The sequence below is a fragment of the Prunus avium genome, chromosome 5, assembly GCF_965620075.1.
Source record: "Prunus avium chromosome 5, drPruAviu1.hap1.1, whole genome shotgun sequence".
Taxonomy (NCBI): Eukaryota; Viridiplantae; Streptophyta; class Magnoliopsida; order Rosales; family Rosaceae; genus Prunus; species Prunus avium.
The window spans coordinates 21,684,450-21,709,360 of record NC_142288.1 but is presented as its reverse complement, the minus strand read 5'-3'; the positions used below and the strand labels follow the sequence as shown (position 1 = coordinate 21,709,360).

Below are 24,911 nucleotides of genomic sequence, written 5' to 3'. Positions count from 1 at the left end.
GATTCTTTATGCTTGTCACTTGTAAACAATATTAATAAAGAAAAGAACTGTCCTTGCAAGATATAATGTGTGTTCTCTGCACTTGCAAGAATGAGAGGAAATATATACTACTGCAATACCAGATTGTTTTCAATGAAAACCTGTGAGTTTATATTACTTTCTTGAACTACATTAATGATATTGTTTCGTAAGCAGAAAAGCAAACAACTAAACTTGATTGTAAATAATTTTCCCAAAAAGAAAGGCAACTTGATTTTTCAATTACCTCTCCTATTAGTACTATATTTTTATCAAAATCAAAACATACACTCGGTGTCCCTATTATGAAATTTGCCAAATCATGCATTATTTAGTCAATTTATTGAAAACATTGTTTTCGTCTATTTTTTCGATCAAGGATTGATGAACTATCGATCAATAAGATTATGTTCGTCTATCGTTTTTAGGATAGGATTCTAGTAGCGCATATAAATTTGATTGTAAATTCATAAGGGATAATTACATGATATTTTTTAGAGTGTCGATAAAAATTTGCTGCGTTTTTTTGAAAAAAAAAGTTGATGGGTTGGGCTAGGATACAGATTACAAGTCCAGCCTCACGGCCCAATCTCTCTTTCCGTTCCGGTCCGACCCATACCCATTTTTTCTGAGTCTGTGAGTTACTGTCACAGAGAGCGGAGGCTGCCACTTAATCAGTCGACCAACCAACTGTTCGACGAAATGCTTCAATGAAATATCATATTTTGACGAAGCCGCATACGATTAGATGAGGTACGTAAAGCCTTTGAGCTTGTTCCAAGACTTGGTTAGGGGCAATGCTCTCGAACGTGGGCGTTTGCTTGGTTTGGACGTCGGCGACAAGTACGTCGGCGTAGCTGTTTCAGACATTCATAACAAGATTGCTTCACCTTTAAGGTATTCAATTGAATTCTTCTTTTACATGCTCAGTCTTCAAATTATGATTCGGAACTAAAGTTGAGTGTGTTAATATTCGATGCTCCGCAGCGTTCTGCTTCGGAAGAAATCAACACTTGATATGATGGCCGATGATTTTCAGAGTTTGGTGAGTTTGTTGTTCATTTCCTAAAGTTTTGTTTTGTTTTTAATATTTATTTTAGCAATGTTCTTTGAAAGTGCCTAAAACAATTATTGGGTTAAGCTTAAAAAAAAAACAACTATTGGGTTCTTTTTTCTTCTTCTGGGGATTCAATATTAATTCACGGATTGAAATTGAATATTGGTTGTGAGGGTTTGACAATTGAAGTAACACAGTGGCAACTGCTTCTCATAATCACGACCATTTGTTTATTTGACTTTGCATCTGGCAATGTGGTCTTGGTTATGATAAGGCTCATACTGGGTGTTAAAAGGCTTTTGATTTTGTCAAAGACACCTATATATTTCAGCCATGGCATTATCCCCCATACTTCCTCATTCCTAAGGCCAATTGGCCGAATGCCTTCCATTCCTTTCCTCTGTCTGGGTCTTGCCATATATGACTGAAGACATCATCATATTATAATGCATTTTCAAAATTATTGAAGTTATTTTCAGAGCGAAGTCTAGGAATTTTCCTCTGCATCTTTGCAGCATAAAAAATGTCGATATGTATTTCGTCTTTTTTCATGATTGGTTCTTAGAGTTGTGATTCTCCCGGCCCTACCCAAGTGTTCAATTATCCTTAGATTACAAGCGGCATAGCACCGAGCCTGTATACATTTCAAATCATACATGATAGTACCTCAATGATGTAAACTGTTTTCTACACTTTGATCCTTCATTTCCGAGTCAGAGTCATAATTGCTTTGTTTTTATGTGCAGATCTCTGAACTTTCTCTGGAGGGCTTCATTGTTGGATACCCTTTCGACAGACAGAGACGCAGTCCTGATGTGTGTATCTTAACCTGAGTTGTCTATATGGACTCTCATCCTCTTTCTGATAATGATTTGCTCTTCTTTGTTTAGGCTGTCCAAGTGAAGCTTTTCATTGATGACCTCTCTGCGACAAGAAAACTTGAAGGCTTAAAATATACGTATTGGGATGAGGGCTTTACATCAAAGGTTAGTGCAGATAGGCTTGGAAAATTATCGAGTCTGGTAATATGATGATTCTGACATATGTGTAGCAGAAGATGTAATCACATGCTGATGTTATTAGTTCATCAGTATGGACCTTCGACTAACTCGGATGTGTCTGAGGTTTATTTGGTATCCAAGTTTTGTAATTTTTCTGTTTCAAATGTTAAAGTTCTTGCTTTTACTTTGAGTCCCAGGAGAGAGCCAGTTTACACTCGAGTTAGAATACATCGAATAGAACTGGCAAAGCTAGTGTGTAGGCTATATTATTACGACTTGCACATATGTTTCCATTATTTTGTCAGTGATCTTGAATCTTAAATTTTATTTTACTGCACACAGAATGTGGAATTACTCTTAAGGCCATTGAATTTGCATCCAGTTACGTCCAAGACAATTATTGACAAGTTTGCTGCTGTTGGTATACTCCAGGTAATGGTGTATATTTTTTGTGTTACATAGCATTCAATAATACGCTCTAGGTCATGCTAGATAAAAATGATGTGTTTTTGGTTGTTTCAGTAGACAATACTGAAGAACATTTAAGAAATTATTAACTATTCTCAATCAGTTTTCTACGTCTGGGACGCTGGCATTAATTTATGTTTTCTCATTTGTCAGGGGTACCTGGATTATGTTAATAGGAAGCAGAAGTCTGTAACCGCTGAGGACTTTTAGTAAACTTTCTTAGTTGTTCATGACACAGTGATGACTGCACTAAAAAAAATTGAATTTGTGAGGTCCTAAAATCATCAGTCTTACAGGAAAGCAAACTCAGGTCTTAACTGAACTATTGAAGCTGTGATCAAACTTCTTGTGAATGAATTATTTGGTGAAGGTAATGGCGGTCTTGGGCGATGACACCAGTTTTGTCCTTCCGGACTTTGTATTGTACAACACTTTCTGTTAATGAATACAAAGGAACCTGAATTGTGTACATTGGTGTACCCGATCTTGTATTTTACATTTTAGGTTCTTCTCATACCTGACAATTTAAAATCTCTATGACTTTGTAGGAGACCAGCATTTGATGTGTGGATCGTTTCTTTGTGAAATGAACATGAATTTAGAGGTTGAGTTGGACCAAATCGAATCGTGATCATCCCTAATAGAAGCAAAAGAAGTAGAAGAGAAAGAAAGTGTGGAAACTTTATAAATTAAATTAAATTGCAATCCCATGAATTGAAATCACATTTTTGGTAATAAGATAATTGGAAATAGAATATGAACAATTCAACATGTTGGTAAGTGTAATCAAAAGGTGGGCCAGGTTTTTGTTCCTATTCCTAGTCCTAGTTTGAAAACATTTTCTCTTTTTCTTTTCTTTTTGATTGTAGGCCAATAATTCAACAATCAACTCTTTATTGACCACGCTAATCACTCATTTGATTTGTTTTCAACTACGTGACTCAATAATGCCCATTTGTCTCAAAGTCGTTATTAAGCACAAAAAAGACTGAGAGCAGGCACCTCATTTCACCCACCAAGGCAGTCATATTAGAAGAAAACGACATCGTTTCCTAACTTTGAATACACGCACCACCACCACATGCCCTTTTCCCCTATCTCCAGCCATTGTTTTTATCGTAACTTCAAATCCCATCTTTTTCCAAAATTCAGACAAAAGAAACTTCATTTAATATAGTGATAAACAGTAAAATTGTTTCAACATTCTTGTTGTTTCTTCAAAATGATATTAATAATAATCTTTTCAGATTAGTTTGTCCATTTTAGACTGGCCCATGACCAAATTCCAACTCTCTCTCACCAAAAAGAAAACAGAAGAAGAACAAAAGTTAAAATAAAATAGCTTTTGGGTCCTAGCTCTGTTTACATCGGATTAGCAATCTGTAACCCGAACCAGCAGAGGCACCAGGCCTAAGGGGTCATTAAAGAGAGAAAGAGAAAGAGGACAGGGAAAGAGTGAATGAGAGAGAGATGTGGGGGCATCGGCTCTGGAGGAGAAAGACTTTTATGAAACGGGATAACACTAACACTATGACACGCATTGTAACATTTCCACGCGGTATAACATTATTGGTCGAGTAGTATTATTCCGTTGCAATTAAGTTTTTCTCGGAGGACTCTGTGCCCTAAGAAAGGGCAATCTGATAAGGACATCTAGGTTGGTACTTTGGTAGGCCCCACATTGTCGTCCAATACCATTAGTCTTTCCTTTCATATAGTCAGAGATACTTACACCCCACCACACCCCACCCCTTCACTCACTCACTACATTTTAGAATAAAGAAAAAAGGGAAAAAGGTCTTTGAGTAGTTCACAGTTCACAGTTCACAGTTCACACACACACACACAAGACACTTATACACTCACACCTTTAATTCAAAAGCTCAAATTTTCAATTCATTTTCCTCCCCAACCCCCCTTCCCTTTCTTTGTCTTTTCCTCCCTCTTTTTTCCCTTCCACCTCCTGCATTTTCCTGTCAAAACCCTAGATTTGAAATCTAGGGTTTTGTTCACACTATTGTGTTTGAGGCAGTGCTTCAAGAGCTGCCAGGTCGTTTTCTTGCTTTTCTGTGGCTAACTGAGCTCCCGATTTTTCTACATTTTGGTTTTTCCTAGGTATTCTCTGTTATGGGTTTGTGAGGGTGGTTCTGTTCAAGCTTTGGCATCACTCACTTTCTTGTTTTTCCGGTTGAAGATCAAAACTTTGCTGGGTTTTTAGATTTTTTCAGAAACTTCAAGTAAAACCCTTGTTTTACAAGCTCACTGCGTTCCTGTATTTTGAAGATTTAGGGCTGAAGGGGATTTCTTCCCCTCTTCTTTTGGTTTTGAAAAAAAATGCTATGAAAATTTTCCCATTTGAATAAAAAGCTCCGTGAAGCCTTTGTTTTGCAATCTCCATTTTCCGTTAAATCTCCTAGTGGTGGGGTGGGTTTTTTTACAATCCTTAGCATAATCGATCAACGGGTTTCAAGACACAATCTTTAGGTGACAAAAACTTAAGCTTTCTAGTGACAAGTCTCTCAGTAAATGCATGGATGGGAGAGAAGCCATGGGATTGTCTGGTGGGTCAGCTCAATACTACATCCATAGGGGAGGGGTTGGTGGGTCTATGCCTGGATCACAGGCTGGTGGTGGACTGCATACTCCACCTGGGTTCAGGCACATGTCAAACACTGTCCTTCAACCTCAGTCTAATGTGAGGGTCAGCTCTGTAGGATCAACATTCTCAGTAGAGCCTTCAAGACCCAATTTTCCTCATCATGGCATTAGCATGAATGTCACTCCTGGAGTGCCTTCAGGTGAGCCTGTAAAGAAGAAAAGAGGGAGGCCCAGGAAGTATGGTCCTGATGGGCCGGTTTCTCTGGGATTGTCTCCCATGTCTGCAACACCTAATCCTAGACCAGGTTCAACCAGCCCCACTCCAAAACGTAGTAGAGGGCGGCCACCTGGGAGTGGTAGGAAACAACAGTTAGCTACTCTTGGTAAATCTCTGCAACTTATACAACCTTTTTTTTTTTTATGCCTTGACTTTTATTTTATGATTCTAATTTTATTACTTTTCTAAATTTAGTTGGCTAGCATATAGCGGCTCATTATTGTTAGCCTTTAGTAGTGTTTCTCTTGATTTCTATAAATGGTGTTCAATTCATGCCAATTCTGCTAATGTTCCTAAGCTTCCTTCCTTTGTTAATTATGAGTAATGTCCTTTAGGTGCCCACTAACTAATACCACAACTTAACTAGCATAAGCATCTACAAAATATGCACAGGAGTTGTGAAAATGAGGTGCATGCAGAAGCAAAAGTTATGGCTTCTAGTGTCTGATTTGTTTTATACATGTGACTTACTATTATGATAGTTATTGCTCAGATGTTTGTATTTTTCCAGTTGAGGTTTTCTCATCTGAATCAGCTGAAGCATGTCATCTGTAATTAAGTAATTATCACCATCTGTTTTTGCATGTACTTTGAGATCTATGAATTTTTACTATTTCTTGGAAATGTTAAACTGTTATTATAGGGGACTGGATGAATACTTCAGCTGGACTGGCTTTTGCACCCCATGTTATCACCATTGGAGCTGGAGAGGTATGCTATCTAAGTTCAAATTACTGAGATACCTAAAATATGATGCAGAAGAATTTTTTCCTCTGCGATCAGTTGCTCCAATTTATTGGTTTGGCAATGCCTTCTGTTAACACATCGAGGTTGTCAGTGTTTATTGTTTGCTTAATTATGGCTTTAAAGCTGCATTAGATCTGCATAAGTACTGAAATTTTATTTCTCATGCATAAGGAAAGGAAAGCAGATTGATACCAAAATGGGAAAAAAATCAGGCTTTACCAGGCCTATTATGCTTGCTTCAGATGACTAACTAGAAGCTTGATCCAAATAATTTTTACATCAATTGTACTGGAGTTTTCTGGATCATGAACACATGGTAATAAGAATGCTGCTATTAAAGTTTTGCATAATGCTTTACCCATTTCTACTGTAAAGCTTCATAGATGTCATTAGAGTTTTTCAACATGTTGAGTTTGTAAATATGGGGATTGTTGCAAGCACATATCAATGGACTGACCATATCACTAGGATTCCACAAACTACACATACATGCATTTGCAAAGGGGCACGTGCATATCATCCTACTCTAAAAGCATGATCACACATGTCCGTAGAGTCTGGGTCTAGGTGGAAGCCTTTATTTTGAATGGCTTGAACTTAATTTTCGATGATTAATATACTTTGTTATTTTGCCTTTGTAGGACGTTGCAGCAAAATTATTGTTGTTTTCACAACAGAGACCAAGGGCGCTATGCATTTTGTCAGGAAGTGGTTCAGCATCTTCAGTAACTCTACGTCAGCCTGCATCTACTGGTGTCAGTGTCACGTTTGAGGTTGAAGCACTCAATTCTGTGTTTATTTTTGTTCGTGTTGGTGCATACAAATGACTTCCATTTTAGATGGCTTTCCTTCTATGTTGGTCTTATTAAAGTTAGTGAGAATTTTCATTTCAAATTTGGGATACAAAGCTGCAGATTTCCTTCTTTCTGTTTAAAATATTTCTTGCAAATACCATAAGTTGCAACTGTAGTTCAGTTTATGTAATGTTGTAAATTTTATGATTGCAAAGATCTGTCCAGGGTAGATGTGCAAGTTTGTAGTTGGTTATAGTTACATTTCAAATTTGGTTGTTCTTTAATAACTTGAACACTTTGTTTAGTTTCAAAAATAGCTGATGAGAAACTAGTGCAGTAATTAGCTACTTATAAAAAAATATGAGCCAGAAGAGCAATGACATACAAAGTGCTAGTATGGCCTTTGGGATACCAGTAGAATCAGAACTAATCAAAGGAATAGAATGAAAAGGAGACAAATGAAGGGCTAGGAGGCAGGGAATCTATCTACGTATGGAAGATGGTAGGGAAGAGAAAGAGTTTAAGGTTTGGGTTTTAAAGCTATGGTGTGATATTTATGATTTGGAGGGGATTCTTAGTTTGGATATAAAATTGTATGTCTGCTACTTGAGTCGAGGAATGGGATTTAAATCTGAGTCAGGGAAGGTAATACTTGTATGCTTGGGATAGATGTTGCTAGGATTGTTAAAAAATGGTCTCGGGAATTGTAGGTGTTTGAGCAGTGTAATATGCTTTGAACAGATATCTTTGGGTGGAGAAGCAGTAGTTTATGCGTATATGAGAATACCATTTTAGCGTTGGTTTCTACGAATTAGAACTAGAGCTAAGAGAATATCTTAAGCAAGATCTGGGAAAGTGGTTGAGGCAGAATGTATGGATATGTTGTCCAAAGTGTGAAGTTTCAAAATAAGGTGGTGGTGCTGATAATTGTTGAAAGTTGTAAGGTTTGAGTGCAGTTTGGTCTGGCAATAGCTGGATTGCTAATAGTGTAGGGAATATATGGGTGTTTGTCTGCGCTGGTATTCGGGTAGTTTAAGTTTTGTTTTAAGGAGAACGTGGTCAAGTGACTAAAACAAATTATTGGTTGGACAGTTCTTGATTAGCTTAAATCAATAGAGTTGCCAAAAAATGAAGTGCTACTGACATAGATTTGATTCGGTTTCTAGTTATGGTGGGATTTTAGTGCAAAAAATAGAGATAATTGAAGGTGGTTGTTTGATGATTTAACGGGTGATGCTATAGCTGTTGCAAGTCATTGTGAGTTGATCAGATAATTGGAATGTTAGAACATGACATGTTTATGGTGATTGTGAGACTTCATCTACCTTTGGGTTAGGCAGGTCTGTAGTTAAGATCTGTAGCCAATCCTTCTCAGTGATTGAACCTAATATAATAAAAAGTGGTGTGACTAATGCCATTAGGATTGCATGAATTTAAGGTTGGTTTATCTGTCAGAGGAAGGTTGAACAAACTTTGTTTGACAGTACTTAGTTCAGATACTGTGCAGGTTTAATTAGCTTCAAATGTCTACTTCAGTCCTTTTCTCCCAAGAGTTGCAACATATTTTTATTCTCTTTCTTTTATCCTTTCTGAAACAGCTCAAAACATTTATTTTTCTTTTCTGGGAGTGCGTTGTTTTATTAAATATAGTCTTTATGATAGATTGGCCAAAAGTTGCTATCATAGTAGTCAATGCTGATATCATGAATGGCCTTGCTCACAAAAATGCACTTACTTTTCCTAGTCCAATTTTTGCAGAATTAGCTTCACTCTTTTTGACTCAATTGTTTATATGGCTGTGCAGGGTCGTTTCCAGATATTATGCTTGTCAGGGTCGTACTTGGTTGCTGAGGATGGTGGACCACGCAATCGAACAGGGGGTATAAGTGTTTCCCTTTCTAGTCCTGATGGTCATGTCATTGGTGGTGCTGTGGCAATGCTTATTGCCGCAACTCCAGTGCAGGTAATTTCTTTACTGCTCAGAAACATTCCTAGTAGTGCTAATGCCATATTTCCTGCACATCTTTGCAAGAGTGTAGTTTGCACGTGTACATAGGTTGTGATATGCAATATCTGTGCATATATGCACTTTGAAGATGGCTATCTTTTGTTGGAAGATTGTGTGATTGAAACACACTTGTCTAGCATGGGATGATTTTAGAGGCGTCTTTTTATCAGATTTTGATTATAGCCTAGAAATGTGGATATACGAACTTTGAAGATGGCAGCACAGAGGTCTAATTCATTTTTGTTGCAGGTTGTGCTTTGTAGTTTTGTCTATGGTGGCTCCAAGACCAAGAACAAGCAAGTGGCTGGTCCCAATAGCGACGAGAATTCTGAGCCTCAGCATAATGAGAAATTGGCTCTACCATCTAACACCCCGCCTACTCAAAATTATAATCCTTCTGGAGCAGGCATTTGGCCAGGTTCGCGGCAAGTTGATTTGAGAAATCCGCACACCGGCATCGACTTGACTCGCGGGTGAAGATATGCTGCAACAAACACATGCCAATTTTGTATATATGTGTTGTTGTAAATGAACCGAATCTGTGAGAATTGTAACTTTACTACTCTTGTTCACCCACTGGTGGGTAAACAAGTTTGTGCTAACATAATCTGTAACAAAGCCGTAATTCTGGGGGTTATTTCGGTAACATAATTGGGGAAGTTTCAAGTAGTGTGGAGGGTTAAGATACTCATCTGTAGCAAGAAATTCTTTTGGCATTTGGTTGGAACTTTCTATCAAATCAAAGTCCTTTTGTAGTTGTAACCAATTCTGAATCACAATTTGCAGAATTATATGCTGCATATGTATGGATGAATGAGGTTTATTGAGCAACTGGTCTTTTGCTACGTAGGTATGAAACATATTTGCAAGGCACTAGTAATGTCGTTGATTTGTGGTTCCAAGCTCTACCATATTCGGAACAATTAGGAGGTTTCCCATTTTGTTGAAACTATGACCTTCCAAGGGAAGATTTGGCGACCACAGGGGCCTATGTTGATGTTAAGACGTTAAATGTTCTCTTCGATGATGAAGAAACCAATTGTAATTACTTTGTGCAATCCAAGCGAGCAAACCAACCCTCTCCAAATGGGTGGAAAAGCTGTCCGCTTGGGGATGGTGGCGTGACTGGCTCCCTTCTAAATGTGGCAATAGCTACTGGCCTACCGGTCCAAGGACACACCAACGGTACCAAAAACAAAACATCTGCACTGTCTACGACGGGCAGTTTTACTTGGAAATTTTAATGTAAAAGCTTTAACCTGTATAACTAGAAGAAAAAAGGAAAAGCAAAAGCTGAAAGATATATGGTCAAATATGTGACACAGATAAACAACTTTAACTTCTAATGTTATTATTGGGAACCTGGGACATGAATCTGCAATATGTCCTCGCAAATAACCTATTAACAGACTAGGTTTTATCAGATTTGAAACAACGAGATAAATTAGTGAGATTGTATCACAAGTAATTGTCTGTTGAAGCCTTCACATCTCAGCATTCATGAGACTCCGCCAACAGCTTCTTTATGTCATTCTGCAAAGATAGTATAATATCAGGAAGCTATTATTACTTGAGAAAACTTACTGATGATCAACTGAAATAAACAACCGAGGCAGCACAACATAACTATCTGTAAGAATCAGACATCTGGGTTTTTACCTCAAGGCTAAAGGGTAAAGTTGTTGGGTAATAACGATTAACAACTTTCCCTTCCTTGTCAACAAGAAACTTAGCAAAGTTCCACTGAATATCATCATCAAAGAATCCCCATTTGCCTAACCTCAAGAACTTGTACAATGGAGCAGCATTATCACCGTTTACTTCAATCTAACCAAAGAACAAAAATGGTGAATTTACGAACATCTCACATTATTACAATACCATCCAAGCCCTCTGGTTTAGTTCAAATGGCTACAGGGAAGAACACATCTAAAATTTCTAACTTGCAGAAGTTCTATAGGAAGTATAATTTATAACCGCTAATTTACTACAACTATTAAAGTAGTTGATTTGACAAGCTTAAACATATTATATTTGAAATTCTTGAAGCTAAAACTTGTGAACACAGAGATCCTCAACCAATCTGAATGACTCAATTAAGTTTGTTGGGATGCAAACTTCAAGTATTTAAATATTATTTCATGCATGAAAACGGAAAAATTTATATATTTTTTCCTTTTGGAAGATATAGGATAGTTAGCAATGCACTTCTGCGTTTTTTAAAACAGACAATATATGAGCATGTAGCTGAAAAATCTGCTGTCTTGCCTAGAAGTCATAGGCATGAGCTGTTGGAAGGCAGATACAACATAATATAGTACCTTGTCAAAAATTTGGAATCCTGATTTAAAACGAGTGCAGACAAACTCTTCAATTTGTTGATTACTTCCTGGTTCTTGAGCAGCAAACTGGTTGCACGGAAATGCCAGAATTTCCAAGCCTGTTTATCATACAAAGGGGAAGAATAAAGAGAAAATTAGAAGCAGAAAGTGTAATCAGAAGGGAAGAAAGTGTAATCCAAATGTAAGAAAACAAATTACATCGATGTTCAGTCAAGAATAAATTTCCTAGGGACATGGTCACCATGCTACAGTTACATTTCGAATGGTTTTCAAAATGGTAAGCATGAAAGAACAATATTAGCTCAAAATGCAAACCTTGATCTTTATACTGCTGATATAGTTTAGTTAGCTCAGGGTAATTTTCATCGGTCAATCCACTGCTCGAAATCAGTGAAAAACAACAATGAATAAATAGGTTTTTGTTTCTCTTTTTTCTTTCAAAAGAAGAGAATAATAATAAATGTGAGAAGCGAAAAATATGAGGATACCATTCAGAAGCAACATTGACAATCAGTAGAACTTTTCCTCTGTACACGCTAAGATCCACATCCTTTCCCTTTGCATCCTGCACTAACAAACGAATTTACAACCATCAGACGAACTACAAAATCCCGATATAAAGAATACTACTAGTCTACTTCTAAACTGAATTTCAAAGTTCCAACATAGATGCAACAAAAACAACATCCTTTCATTCTGAACCAAGGAACCAGCCACATATGTTCCCATTATCATCGTCTGACTATTTCCTTCTCCCTTTCTTTCAATTATGCTTTTTTTATTCTCAACCAATCACACTACCGAAAATTCTCAAACATTCCAAAGAGGGAGTAACCAAAATTTAAACTTCACTCATGGATTATTGATTCCAGAAAGGAAGAACATATTCAACAACATTATCACATATCTTCAAAACTAGCCACCTACCAATTATATTACATGTTGAATAACATTTACAGTCTTCAGACCCAGCTAGAAAATAGAGCAGAAATGCATAAACTAATTGAAGAGAGCCTTACCTTAACAGTAAATTCGTAAATTTTTGTACTTGGGAACTCATTGGCTTGGCTTGGCATCCGATAAACTGGTCCCAAGTCTGAAGTAGAAGAGCTAGCACAAGTGACAAAAGTAGCAAATGGAACAGACAAGACACAACGATGAGGAAAGTGGGTGGCAGAGAGAAGCATTAAGCAACAATGCCTTTTCTTTCACATCCTTATTTTAGGCGACTCTAGCATTTGCCACTCAAGAAGGTTACATGTGTTCTTTCTACAATTTCAAAAAAAGCTATAGACTTCTTGCTCTAAACTTAATTTCTTGTTCACTCTTGTGCATAACCCTACAGAACTCAGAAAATGCATAACTATCACATTGGGAAAAATGAAAATCCAGGTGCATGATGCAGAAATTTTCTGACCCAAAATAAAAATGTGAAAGAGAAGGGGCCTACATTGGAAGCAAAATGTAAAACCAGCACTTGGGTTGGTTTTGTACAAAAACAAATCAGGGGAAACAAGAAAAGAAGACGCTTGATCTTACCTTTGTGCATTTGGCTAAAGCAACCAGAAAACACATTTCCCATAGGAAAAATAATCAATGAAATCAAGCTCAACCGAAGGGGCTCTTGTTGGAAAGATACCAAACACAAAATGAGCAACAATCGCAAGAACTCCAATTGAGTGACGCTTTTTAGGAAATCAACTCTCTTTAGGGCAATAAATGGAGATGAAATGACGGTAGGGTAGTTCCCTTTTTTTGACGCTGGAGGTGCAACGACGTTGGTTGTTCCGCCATTTTTGTTTTTGGACGGTAGAAGTGGTTCAGTTTTGCATGCAAAAGTTTTTTGCCAGATCAAATATAATCAAATACTAAAGGTTTGGGCCAATCCAACTAACATGCCGTTGGGTTTTTTTTTTTTGGGAGTTGGGTGGTTGTGGTTCAGAGGTAAAGGAGATAATTGTAATTTTATTGCTTACTAAGGTAAAAAAATGTAAATCTTATGGTGATAAAATTGTAATTTTCAAGTAAAGGACGAAAATCATGTTGTTCAAGTTCAAGTATTTATGTTACATGTTTTTTTTTGGGGTTCAAATGCGACTGAGATTAACATATCTTAACCTCCGAGAAAAACTATCACCCATAATGATTACGGGAACCTTTTTAAGAGAGAATTTCATGTCTTACATTATGTCTCTAATCACGTGACTACATTATTGTACCACATCACAATATGTGCTAGCAAATGACCAACTAACCAGACCATGTTTTCCGATATTTGAAACAGCTAAGATATTTTTATATCACAGGTCATTGAGGAACAGGCGGGGGCTGCAATTGCTTCATGTTTTAGCACCACACATAAATATAAATGTACGTACAACCTTAAAAACTCTTGAAATCCAGACATTAGTTTAACAAAGGAACACCCTTAACTAGTGTTGAAGCCACGCACTAATAATATAACAAACGTACAAAAGCAAGCTTGAACTTTTTCTCCCTCCTGATACACAAAAGGCAAGCATATGTTGCAGTCTTCACATCTCATCTCAGCATTCAAGAGACTCCCAACAGCTTCTTTATGTCATACTGCGAAAATCGTATAATGTCAAAAGGTCAGCAAACTTGACAAATCTACCGATGAATCGATGATCAACTACAATAAGCAACAGAGGCAGCATAGCATAATCAAAATTCCAAATTGCAGACATCAGGGTTTTTACCTCAATGCTAAGGGGGGGAGTGGTTGGATAATAGCGGTCGGAAACTTTCCCGTCCTTGTCAACTAGAAACTTGGTAAAGTTCCACTGAATATCATCTCCAAAGAATCCCCATTTGCCTGCCTTCAAGAACTTGTACACTGGAGCAGTATTATCACCGTTCACTTCAATCTAACACAAGAACAAAGGAAGGTAAATTTCCAAACATCTCACATTATGCAGTTGACACGGCCATAGGGAAGAACACATGTAAAATTTCTAAATCCATCAAACTCGAAACTAAAACTTGTAAACACAGAGATCTTCAATCCTCCACCAGTTTGAGTGACTAAATCAAGTTTGATGGCATGAACATAGATACAACATAATCTACTGTTCCTGAATCGACCTTGTCAAATATGGGAAATTCTGATTTGAAACGAGTGCAGACAAAATCTTCAATCTCCTCATTGCTTCCCGGTTCCTGAGAACCAAACTGGTTGCATGGAAATGCCAGAATCTCCAAGCCTGCATCGAACACCCGGTATATCATACAAAGGGGAAAAGAAAAAGTAAAGGCACAACAGGAAAGTATAATTTCAGTGAACTTTCAAACTGCTTATATGAAATTTATGATGATGAGAAGATTTCCCTATTACAAACTCAAGAATTCTTTTTTGTCACATAAAATAAGCCTGTTTGATATGAGAAAAAAATGAGTATATACATTAACAAGAAAATGAAAATGAAAGAAGCAGCAGATAAGCATGTTCCAAAGAGAGAACAATATTAGTTGGAAATGCAAACCTTGATCTTTATACTTTTGATATAGTTCATTCAGCTCTGTGTAGTTTGAATTGGTCAGGCCACTGCCACAAATCAGTGAAAAACGAAATTGAATAAATAGGTTTTGTTTTTGTTGATTGTATAAAATAAAATAAAATAAAAAACAAAGTATGTGGAATAATACCATTTGGAGGCAACATTGATAACCAGAAGAACTTTTCCCTTGTAGACGCTAAGATCCGCATCATTTCCCTTAGCATCCTACACAAATTATAAACTATAAGACCAACTACAAAACCAAGATACAAAGAACACTTCTCAACTCAATCTCCAACATAGGTTCAACAAAAATCAAAGTTTCTTATGTTCCCAACAGGTCCTTCATCCTTTAAGTTTTTTTTTTCTTGGCAACCAACCAGAACCAGCTAGGGAAAATTCTCATAACATGTAGAAAAATAAATACCCAACATTCAAATTCAATTCCCAGCGAAAGAAGAACATATTCAAAACAATCAGATGTCTTCAAAATTTACAGAGCCACCTAGAAAACATATAGCAGAAACCTATAAACTAATTGAAGAGAGATTTTCTTACCTTAACAGTGAAGTCATAAAATGTTTTTGGGATCTCAGTTGGCTGGCTTGCCATCCTATAATCACTGGTCTGAAACTCTCAAGTAGAACAAAGCTAACTGACTGACCAAAGCAGCAAAGCAACGCAACACAACTATTGAGGAAAAGCAGAAGCAGAGACAAGACAAGACTAGGATGAATTACGCTTTTGACTTTTGAAGCTCCAATCTGGTTGGTCCGTACACAACCCACAGGTGTAAGTACAGGTTAATAACGTTTTTACCCCTATGTTTCTTCGTATTACGATTTTACCCTCAAGGATGGGCTTGCTTCCTTGGGCTTGATCTACCAACAAACAAACTCTTCATCTCATCCAAGAAAGTCTTGGCCCAAACTTCTTAATCGCTAGTTAGTAGGTGTCAAATGGATTGGGCCAGCTCGAGCACGGTCTGCTTAAGTAAGGCTCGGCACGGCACGGCCCGTATTTTTGGACGGACCGAACGAGGTAATTTCGCACAATGGGCCGTGCCGGCCCCTTTAAATTCCATTTATTAAATTATATTTATTTTAGGGAAAAATATTACATAATATTATTACATTTCTATCTTAAATTCAAGTCTATTTCTTTTTTATAATAATATATATTAAAATTTAATGTTTTCTTTATGTATAAAATAATGATTTTGTTTTTCAAGTTTTAATTTTAAAATCCAAACAATAATCTAGTTATTATCTATTTAAATATACTTTAAATAAAGTTACTAGCCTCTTTTTTTTTAATAAATAATAAATCTTGTTTGTATATACATAATTGTAAAAAATATTTAAATGAAGTTGTAAATAAAAAAAAATAAAATGCAATACATAAGTCAAATTTGGCATGGGCCCATCTCGGCTCGTTTAGTGGCCCGACACGAGCATAGCCCGAGTCGAAATTAATGATTTTCATAAATAGATGGGACCGACATGACCAGTTTATTAAATGGACCAATTCTAAATAGGCCAGCCCTGCCCGACATGGCCCGTTTGACACCTCTTAAGTTTTTGTTTTTTTCCAAAGACACCTCTTAAGTTTTTTTTTGAGCTTTTGGCGCGCGCATAACAAATTGTACCAGAACAATTATGCAAACCATTGTCGCTTTCAAAAAACATAATGGTACATAGCTCGACTGTTTCTTTCTTTTTCCATAGGTGGCATTCTCACATGGAGTACTACAAAATTGTTTTCTTTTTTCTTTGAAACAATACTGATGGATGCATACCATTGCCGCCTAGGTTGAGGAAAAAAAGAGAGAGAGTAGGGGTTGTGCAAAATCCAATCCAATACAAACATTTTTAATTCGATTTTAGATTCGATTTCACGCTGGTTTCATACGTTTGTTTCAGTTTGTGCAAATACAATACAATATACACAGATACAGCCTTAGGTCCTTAAATCAGTCTTGAAGCCACAACACACAAAAGCAAGGCATTTTTTCCCATCCATCCTGATACACAAAAGGCAAGCATATGCATACTGCTTACACTATGACCCTCTTGAAGCCTTCACATCTCAGCATTCATGCGACCCCTAACAGCTTCTTTATGTCACGCTGTAAGAAAACAATATGATCACTTGACAAATCTAGTGATTATCAACCACAATAAACGGAGGCATCATAACCGAATTAATATTCTGGGTATTTACCTCAAGGCTAAGGGGGGAAGTTGTTGGGTAATAGCGATCAGAAACTTTCCCATCCCTGTCAACTAGAAACTTGGTAAAGTTCCATTGAATATCATCTCCAAAGAATCCCCATTTGCCTAACTTCAAGAACTTGTACAATGGAGCAGTATCATCGCCATTTACTTCAATCTAACACAAGAAGAAGACAGTGAAATACCATCCAAGCTCTCAGACGGAGTTGAAATGGCCACAGGGAACAACACATGTCAAATTTCTAACTTGCAAAAGTTATAAAGGATTTGAAGTAAGTGTTCATTCAGTAAAATTAGTTACTGGCTAGCCTAAATACATCCATATTTGAAATATTGCAACTAAGACTTGTAAATGTGAAGATCCTCAACCAGTCTGACTGACTAAACTAAGTTTGTTGGCATGCACAAAGATGGAAATGCACTCCTCTGTCATTAGACAAAGCCTGTAGATGAGCATGTGGTCGAAAAACCTTTTGTCTGGCCTAAAAGTGTAGTCTGTGTAAGCTGTTGGAAAGCAGATATAACAATCATCTACTGTTCCTAGATCTACCTTGTCAAATATTGGAAATTCTGACTTGAAACGAGTGCAGACAAACTCTTCAATCTCCTCATTACTTCCAGGTTCCTCATCACCAAACTGGTTGCATGGAAATGCCACTACCTCCAAGCCTGCATCAACGCGCAAAGTATATTGTACAAAGGGGAAAAAAGTGATGAAAAAAGTAGAATTTCAGTAAAGTTTTGAACTAGTTATAGTACATTTATGATGAAAACAGGATTTTCGAACTAGACATTCAGGGGCTACATGTTTTTTCTGATAAAACTAGACTGTAGCATATGCAAAACAGTCAATTAAATAAATAAGAAACAAAAATGAAACAAGTATTCTAGCTAGAGGAGGAAGTTGGAAAGGAAGAAAAAAGCGGAATTGACATGTAAGAACACAAATTTGTTAGATGTCAGCTCAAGCATGATTTTCCTAAACCTCGTTACCATATTACAATTATTTCTCTAATGATTGTCAAAATGGCAGGCATGAAAGGACAATATTAGTTCAAAATGCAAACCTTGATCTTTATATTGCTGATATAGTTGATTCAGCTCCGTGTAATTTGAGTTGGTCAGTCCACTGCCAAATCAGTGAAAAACATCAATGAATAAATAGTTTTTATTTTTAAAGAAAAAATAAATGTGAGAAACGACGAATATGAGAAAATACCATTTTGAAGCAACATTGATAATCAGTAGAACCTTTCCCTTGTACACACTAAGATCCACATCATTTCCCTTAGCATCCTGCACTAATATACAAATTTTAAAACTATCAGACTAGCAACAAAATCAAGATACAAAGACCATTTACTTATCAACTGAGTTTCCACATATAATCCCATTAACATCACCGGAAATTTTCCTTCATTTTTTTCTTGGCAACCAACCAGACCAAGGAAAATTCTCAAAACATGCCAAAAACGAGTACAGAGCATTCATAATTCTTTTATGGGATTAAATTGCTAGAAAAATGAACACTTTCAACACAATCGCATCACTCCAAAACTACCCATCTACTAATAAATTATTTACAGTTTGAAGAACATGTACAGAACAACCTTGAAAAGATGCAGCAACAAATAAACTAGTTGAAGATGGATAGGCTTACCTTGACAGTGAAGTCATAAATTGTTTTTGGGTTCTCTGTTGGCTGGCTTGTCATCCTATTATAACTGTCTGGTATGAAACTCTCAAGTAGAAGAAGAGCTAGCTCAGCAAGGGACAAACCCTATATGCCTCTTTGACTTCCCAAGCTCCCAACCAAACTGGCTTTCACGTTCAACTGACCTCTAATTGCGTTTAGGCCCCCTCATTTTCACCTCGACCCTTTGTTTGAACTTTGGGCTGCACTCTTCAGCCTTGGGCTTAGACTTTTACAATTGTTGAGCAGCAAAATGCCCAATACCAGAAGGACATGAACAATAGCAATGACTTTTTTTGTTCTTTTTTCTGGTAGATGTTTTCCTTGTGATGAAATTTCTGTCACTCTCTCCCTATAACATGCATTTTTATATATATATATATTTTAAGGCATTTCCTATTGAGATGGGTGATAATATACTAAATTCAAATACACTATACGGTACGGTGCTAGGACTTGACCCATGATAGGAACAATTACTCCAAATTACAATACCAACATGTATTATTATATATTTGTGAAAACGAAAGTTATTATTCTATTGCTCGTTGTCGATTAATATACATATATATATATATATATATATATATAATTTTTTTGATAAAATATACATTGAAACACATTAAACAAATTCTTGACCATTATGCAAGCCTTGTTCCCCTTGGAAAGGCACTTTGCCTTTTGTTCCTTCTTTACTAAGAGGCTGTTTACATTTGTTTCTTTTCCACTTAATAATCCAGAAAGTTTTCCTTTTGATATTCAGGCCAACAATATGTCAAACCTCTTCCTCTCATTCCAGCTACATTCTTATACCTCCTCCTCAATCTGAATTTCTCTCAATGTCAAATATTTAAAATGAATTTGAATTGGAGGGATTTTAAACGTTGATATCCAATAAATCATTTGAAATGTACATGCTTTCTTCTCTCTTCCAAAATACACCATTATATTCAGAACACAAATTTGCATACAGGTACTATCTCTGTATTTGAAATAACTGCTTCACTGAAACATCAATAAAGTATCCTTAAAACATGTCCAACAATACAAAGAGATACATATTTTTATTACAGACAGCTTTATTCTTATTACAGCTTCTCATTTATTCATAATGAGCTGGCTGTTCAAGCAACCCCCAACAGTTTCTTTACATCCTTCTGCAAAACAAAAGCAAGGCCAACCAGAATTTTGTTAGTCAATTAGAAAAATCAAATCACTTCATTAATGTAGTGGCATGAAGATTGATTTTCTACCTCAATGCTAAGAGGAGTAGTTGTAGGGGCATAACGGTTAACAACATTCCCTTCTTTGTCAACAAGGAATTTGGAGAAGTTCCACTTAATGCTGTCACCAAAGAGCCCACCCTTGCTCGACTTCAAGAACTTGTAAATGGGAGCAGCATTGTCACCATTCACATCCACCTAAAATTGGAAGCACATATTGAAAACATGTCAATCTCCAGCTCTTGTTAATAACATAACTCCATGCAAGGAAAGGAATAATAGCTTTCACAGTTCATTCGCATCGAAATGAAATCGGAAACAACTTCTACCTTATCAAAGATGGGATACTCAGCCTTAAAGCGAGTGCAAGCAAACTCTACAATCTCATCATTTGATCCTGGCTCCTGAGCTCCAAACTGATTGCATGGGAATGCCAAGATTTCCAAACCTACAAGGCCACAGAAGCAAGAGTAAACTATAAAGCAACCAAAAGAAAAAGCCGGAAAAGATCATAGCAGCCTAAGCAAAATCACCTCAATAGATAGGAGTTTCTAGGAAAATGGTCTTAGGATGAAGTATAAGCATGGGTTAGAAAGAGAGAAATCAAAAACAGGAACAAGTGAAAGGAAAGGAGTGAAAATTTCGGAAAAAAAAAGAAAAGGAAAGGAGTGAAAAGGCAAACCTTGATTTTTGTATTTCTCATACAACTGACTCAGCTCTGTGTAGTTTGAATTAGTCAAGCCACTGCATCAAAATCAAATAGCAAACTGTATAAATAAAAGAGAAAGATGGGTAGCAGAAAAGGCTGCTATCTTTTAATTATGAAGAACGTTAATTACCAAGACATTATTTTTGTTTAATGTAATGGGAGAAAGTCAGAAGGAAAAGAAGCTATGGTGTACCATTGTGATGCAACGTTGACAATCAACAGGACCTTCCCTTTGTAGATGCTAAGATCAACATCTTTACCCTTGGCATCCTGCAAGTAAAAGGACATATTATACACATCAAATTCTCAGTGAAGGGATGAAACATTGAAGAGATTTGCATAGATATCAATTTCCAAATAAACCCCATTACTAGTTAGTTGACATATCAACTGAGAGAAGGGTTGGCTCCAAAGGCACAATCCAAACCTAATGAGATATTCAATACTGAGAAAGATAATTCAAACCCAATTATCATCACAGAGCAACACCTAAAACACAAATACTGGCATGAAAATGAAAGGCAACTGAATTAAAGTAAGGGCCTTTCCCATCAATAATCCGTATGGGTCACCATTTATTTTGAAAATAAAGTTCTCTTCTTTATGACTGTAAAAATATAGGGCAAACCTAAGAATTATAAGCATCATTTATGTTTTCTTTGGGGTAATGACATCAATCTTGTCCTTTCTTCAAATCCAAGAAAGAATAAGGTGAACAAAGTAAAATCCCCTATTTCTGCATCAAAATTACAGATTGAAACAACCCAAGCTATTAACCAAGCAAAGATCCCCAAACCCAGATGTAAAATGAAAATAAAAAGAACCGACTTGCCTTCAATATTGAATTCGTGGCTAAAACTGAAGTAAACAGAATCAAAATTCCTCAAAAACCAACCTTGACAGTGAAATCGTGGATAGATTTACTCCCAGACTGGCTAGCCATTGTACTGTTCGATCGCAAAGTACACCAAACCGGGCTCGAAAACGCTAGTTTGATTGACGGAGAAGACAACGAAACCTGTGAAAAACGCAAAAGGGTCTGCTTGGAATTGGCCGAGAATTGCTTTGGCAAAAGCAGAGAAGCAGATAAAGCAGTTACACTGAGATTTCTTCGTAAGAGAAAGCGAGTAGAAGTACAGAGCATTGAGACACAAAGCAGAGAATGGGCTTCAATTTATGTTTTCGTGGAGATTTGTATGTGACGGATTTGTACAAGTACACGTGCATGATTGCTAGCTGTACACGTAGGCGATTTCGTAAGCGCACACGTGAAGGTGCAAGGCCGAAGTGTCTATCTTAGAAAGGAGGAAAATCGGCTACGATTGTTGCATCAGAGAAGACGTCATGGACTTTTATGGTGATGGTTGGGCCAACGGGCTAAATTTGATGTGAGGTGGACAGTGTGAATAGTGTGAACTGGATATTTCTATTTTTTCTGAAATTTTATTACATGTGTGTGAACAAGATATTTTGACTGTTTGTTTTGTAATTTTGTTATGATGCAAATTTTGGTTTGTCTTTGATTTTTTGGTTCTAGATTTTGTTTCTGGGATAATGAGGTTTCATGAAAGTCACAGTTTTGGTTTTGTATTTTTTGGATTGAGTTTCGACATGAGCTGTTGATGGAGCGTATCATCGCTATGAACCATCACTATGAGCCGAGCCCACTAGAAGACCATGCGGCTTGGTGGAACCATGTTGTCTGAGAGTACCGACCCGACCTCAGGGTTTGGCGGGTGATCTGTATCTTGATGACCGACCCGATCACTATGACTCGAAAGGCATCTGCTACAGAAAGACACCAAAGGAGACAGCCTGGCAAGGGTTAAGATCAAATAAATGCACCGCCCACTATTTAACCGGGTGTCACCTTATCCTCTAAACTACAAGCAAAACAGGTTGATGAAAAGAGAGAGCATTCAATACACTTTCCATCCCTGATCTCCTGCCACTTCATCTTTTGACCCCTGTCAGGAATGTAGGTGAAACAGGTGCAGAACATTAAATATCACTCAATCAAGGAGAATGGTCTAACACATTAAAAAGATCTTTATGACCATCCTCCTCCTATAAATACCCCTCACCAATATCTGGACAAGGTAAGTAACTAATCTGATAGTAAAAGGCTCCATTTCCAGCTATCTTCTAAACCTCAAATTATGTCTGACTTAGCCATCGGAGAGGGATCAAACTGGGATCCCCCCAGTTTGCCCTTATTCTGATCTTATTCTATATATACAGGTTCGCGCCTTGGTCTACACATCATCGAGATCAACGCTAGCCCAGGCTATTGAAAGGAGAAAGGGAATCCTTGATACTAACATTGGCGCCGTCTGTGGGAATTTATTTCTACATGAGCAAAAGCTGCATTCCCTCACCCATCTAAGCACCGACGCGAGTGAAACCAAGCCATGTTGAGGAATCAGCACCTCAGAAAGAAGGCCTCCTCGAGCACAGCCGGGAGAAATGCCCAGAGGCGGAGGAGAGAAAAGCAGAGATCGGGTCGTCTAAAGGGCTTAGAGGAAAAGATGAACCGGATCCTCAAAGGAGTCAAGGACATGCAAAACCTCAGCAATAGCCTCCGCGCGCAAAATGAAATATTACAAGAGAGTCATGCCGAGTTGGCGGACCAGGTACAAGCGCAACAAGAACTCGAGTCGGCTGACGCCATAGGGGCCAATGCGTCCTCGTCAGCAGCAACCGAGACAACGGAGCTGAGCACAGCCGACGCAAGAAATATACTGAAAGAGAAAAAGGCCTGGAGGGAACGCAACAGGCGCCTGGTGGAAAACATCCGCAAAGGAAAAAAACGGGTCGGCTCGGAGGAGGCTGAAGAAGCTGAAGAAGATGTTGATAGCATCACCTCCAAGCTCAGAGATTTGGTCACCGGCGAGTTAAAAAGTGTGTGGGATCGGCTCGGTCAGGTCGAAAAATCTAAAATGCCCAGGGGACCGGAGTTCACTGATGAGGAGATCCCATTACCATACACCCAGGACCTGTTGCACGCTCGGGTGGTTGGAGATTCGAAAGCTCCAAAAATTCCTCTGTATGACGGGATGACCGACCCATACGATCACTTGGATAATTTTCATTACGCCATGGAAGGACGTGGGGCTAATGAAGCAACCAAGTGCCGCCTATTCCCAACTACACTCAAGGGTCCAGCCACAAGCTGGTTCAAGCTACTCGCTCCAGAGTCCATCAGCTCTTTCGCCGAGCTCCGAAAAGTCTTCTTAGAAAGGTACATGATCATATCCGATTGGCTATACACCGCAAATGACTTATCCACAGTCAGGCAACGACCTGATGAGAAACTAAGAGATTACGTTACCCAATTCAACAACGAGTATGCGCGCTGTGAGGGCTGCGATGAAGCCACAACTGTTCGGTTCATTTTTACACATGATTTTTCATGTTATTCACCCACTATTTTGAGTTAGTTCTTGACATTTTATAGCTTTTTACTTCTTTTTTGTGTTTTAATAGGTTTTACCTTGGTTGGGATGAAAATGAGCTAAAAGTGCATTATTAGTCATAAATTCTATTTTTGTTCATTTTCGTAGGTCAACTTCTTGGCCTGGGATCAACATGCTCTGGTGCTCGGATGAGGTCATGATCTTCATGAGACTTGTTCCAATGGATGTTAACTACAACATATCCAAATTTGAGCTCCATTGGACAAGTATTGCCTATCCAACCAATCCAGCATGTTACCACAGCTCTGGAAATCCGGATTTGGCCAGCTTTTACCTCCTTTGTGTCATCTTAATTTCTTGTTACCATAACTCTTGGTAACAAGGAATTACCTTTGCAAATGAGATATTTTCTGAAGCTTTTGGCATCTTTGTGAAGTCAAGGCTTCATCATGGCAAAGGGGACAAGGGCAAAGGCTTTAACTAAAGTATGAGTTTTATATTATATTTGTGAGCTGGAAATTGATGGGCAATGGAAAGTTAATTGCAATCTGAAGTGGGAGAGGTTTTAAACGTGGGTAGCAAATTCATTCTATCATTCTACACATGGAGAGCAGATTTTGGAGAGCTTGGAGCTAGGAGAAGCCAAGGTGCAGCCAAGCAAAGTGGAGAAGAAAGCTTCCACCATTGATGACCTTGAAGCTTTCATCATTTTCTCAAAATCTGTAAACTCTTTCTAATTTTATTTTGAATTTGTATTTGAAATGATTATGAGGAACTAAACTCCATAGCTAGGGCTTAGGTTGAAGCC

The 24,911-nt window shown here is 37.6% G+C and overlaps 6 protein-coding genes across 7 annotated transcripts; 2 read left to right on the top strand and 4 right to left on the bottom strand.

The window, feature by feature from the left end:
* The first annotated feature begins 665 nt into the window (after positions 1-665).
* On the top strand, positions 666-3,013 carry LOC110758019 (Polynucleotidyl transferase, ribonuclease H-like superfamily protein). The gene is made up of 6 exons (XM_021959798.2): positions 666-915; positions 1,006-1,063; positions 1,822-1,890; positions 1,966-2,061; positions 2,419-2,508; positions 2,698-3,013. The coding sequence occupies exons 1-6, from the start codon at positions 767-769 to the stop codon at positions 2,752-2,754; spliced, it is 519 nt and encodes a 172-aa protein (XP_021815490.1). The 5' UTR covers positions 666-766; the 3' UTR covers positions 2,755-3,013.
* Positions 3,014-4,296: 1,283 nt separating this feature from the next.
* Positions 4,297-9,734, top strand: LOC110758016 (AT hook motif DNA-binding family protein). The gene is made up of 5 exons (XM_021959794.2): positions 4,297-5,525; positions 6,063-6,130; positions 6,808-6,939; positions 8,765-8,923; positions 9,218-9,734. The coding sequence occupies exons 1-5, from the start codon at positions 5,075-5,077 to the stop codon at positions 9,443-9,445; spliced, it is 1,038 nt and encodes a 345-aa protein (XP_021815486.1). The 5' UTR covers positions 4,297-5,074; the 3' UTR covers positions 9,446-9,734.
* Positions 9,735-10,293: 559 nt separating this feature from the next.
* Positions 10,294-13,353, bottom strand: LOC110758018 (putative phospholipid hydroperoxide glutathione peroxidase). Of its 2 annotated transcripts, XM_021959796.2 has the most exons (7): positions 12,850-13,352; positions 12,330-12,406; positions 11,799-11,875; positions 11,626-11,687; positions 11,290-11,408; positions 10,628-10,795; positions 10,294-10,501 (listed from the first exon to the last, which is right to left on the bottom strand). In XM_021959796.2, the coding sequence occupies exons 1-7, from the start codon at positions 12,890-12,892 to the stop codon at positions 10,460-10,462; spliced, it is 588 nt and encodes a 195-aa protein (XP_021815488.1). In that variant the 5' UTR covers positions 12,893-13,352; the 3' UTR covers positions 10,294-10,459. The 2 variants fall into 2 exon arrangements, with proteins under 2 accessions (XP_021815488.1, XP_021815487.1); XM_021959795.2 differs by having other exon boundaries at positions 12,330-13,353.
* A 231-nt stretch (positions 13,354-13,584) lies between these two features.
* On the bottom strand, positions 13,585-15,548 carry LOC110758026 (putative phospholipid hydroperoxide glutathione peroxidase). The gene is made up of 6 exons (XM_021959809.2): positions 15,387-15,548; positions 14,977-15,053; positions 14,814-14,875; positions 14,416-14,534; positions 14,031-14,198; positions 13,585-13,896 (listed from the first exon to the last, which is right to left on the bottom strand). Exons 1-6 carry the CDS (start codon positions 15,438-15,440, stop codon positions 13,864-13,866), a joined length of 513 nt encoding a protein of 170 aa, XP_021815501.1. The 5' UTR covers positions 15,441-15,548; the 3' UTR covers positions 13,585-13,863.
* Positions 15,549-16,668: 1,120 nt separating this feature from the next.
* On the bottom strand, positions 16,669-18,904 carry LOC110758032 (putative phospholipid hydroperoxide glutathione peroxidase). The gene is made up of 6 exons (XM_021959816.2): positions 18,723-18,904; positions 18,282-18,358; positions 18,130-18,191; positions 17,613-17,731; positions 17,052-17,219; positions 16,669-16,956 (listed from the first exon to the last, which is right to left on the bottom strand). The coding sequence occupies exons 1-6, from the start codon at positions 18,774-18,776 to the stop codon at positions 16,924-16,926; spliced, it is 513 nt and encodes a 170-aa protein (XP_021815508.1). The 5' UTR covers positions 18,777-18,904; the 3' UTR covers positions 16,669-16,923.
* A 769-nt stretch (positions 18,905-19,673) lies between these two features.
* On the bottom strand, positions 19,674-21,858 carry LOC110758024 (putative phospholipid hydroperoxide glutathione peroxidase). The gene is made up of 6 exons (XM_021959807.2): positions 21,583-21,858; positions 20,881-20,957; positions 20,661-20,722; positions 20,308-20,426; positions 20,009-20,176; positions 19,674-19,912 (listed from the first exon to the last, which is right to left on the bottom strand). Exons 1-6 carry the CDS (start codon positions 21,829-21,831, stop codon positions 19,880-19,882), a joined length of 708 nt encoding a protein of 235 aa, XP_021815499.2. The 5' UTR covers positions 21,832-21,858; the 3' UTR covers positions 19,674-19,879.
* Between the last annotated feature and the right edge of the window lie 3,053 nt (positions 21,859-24,911).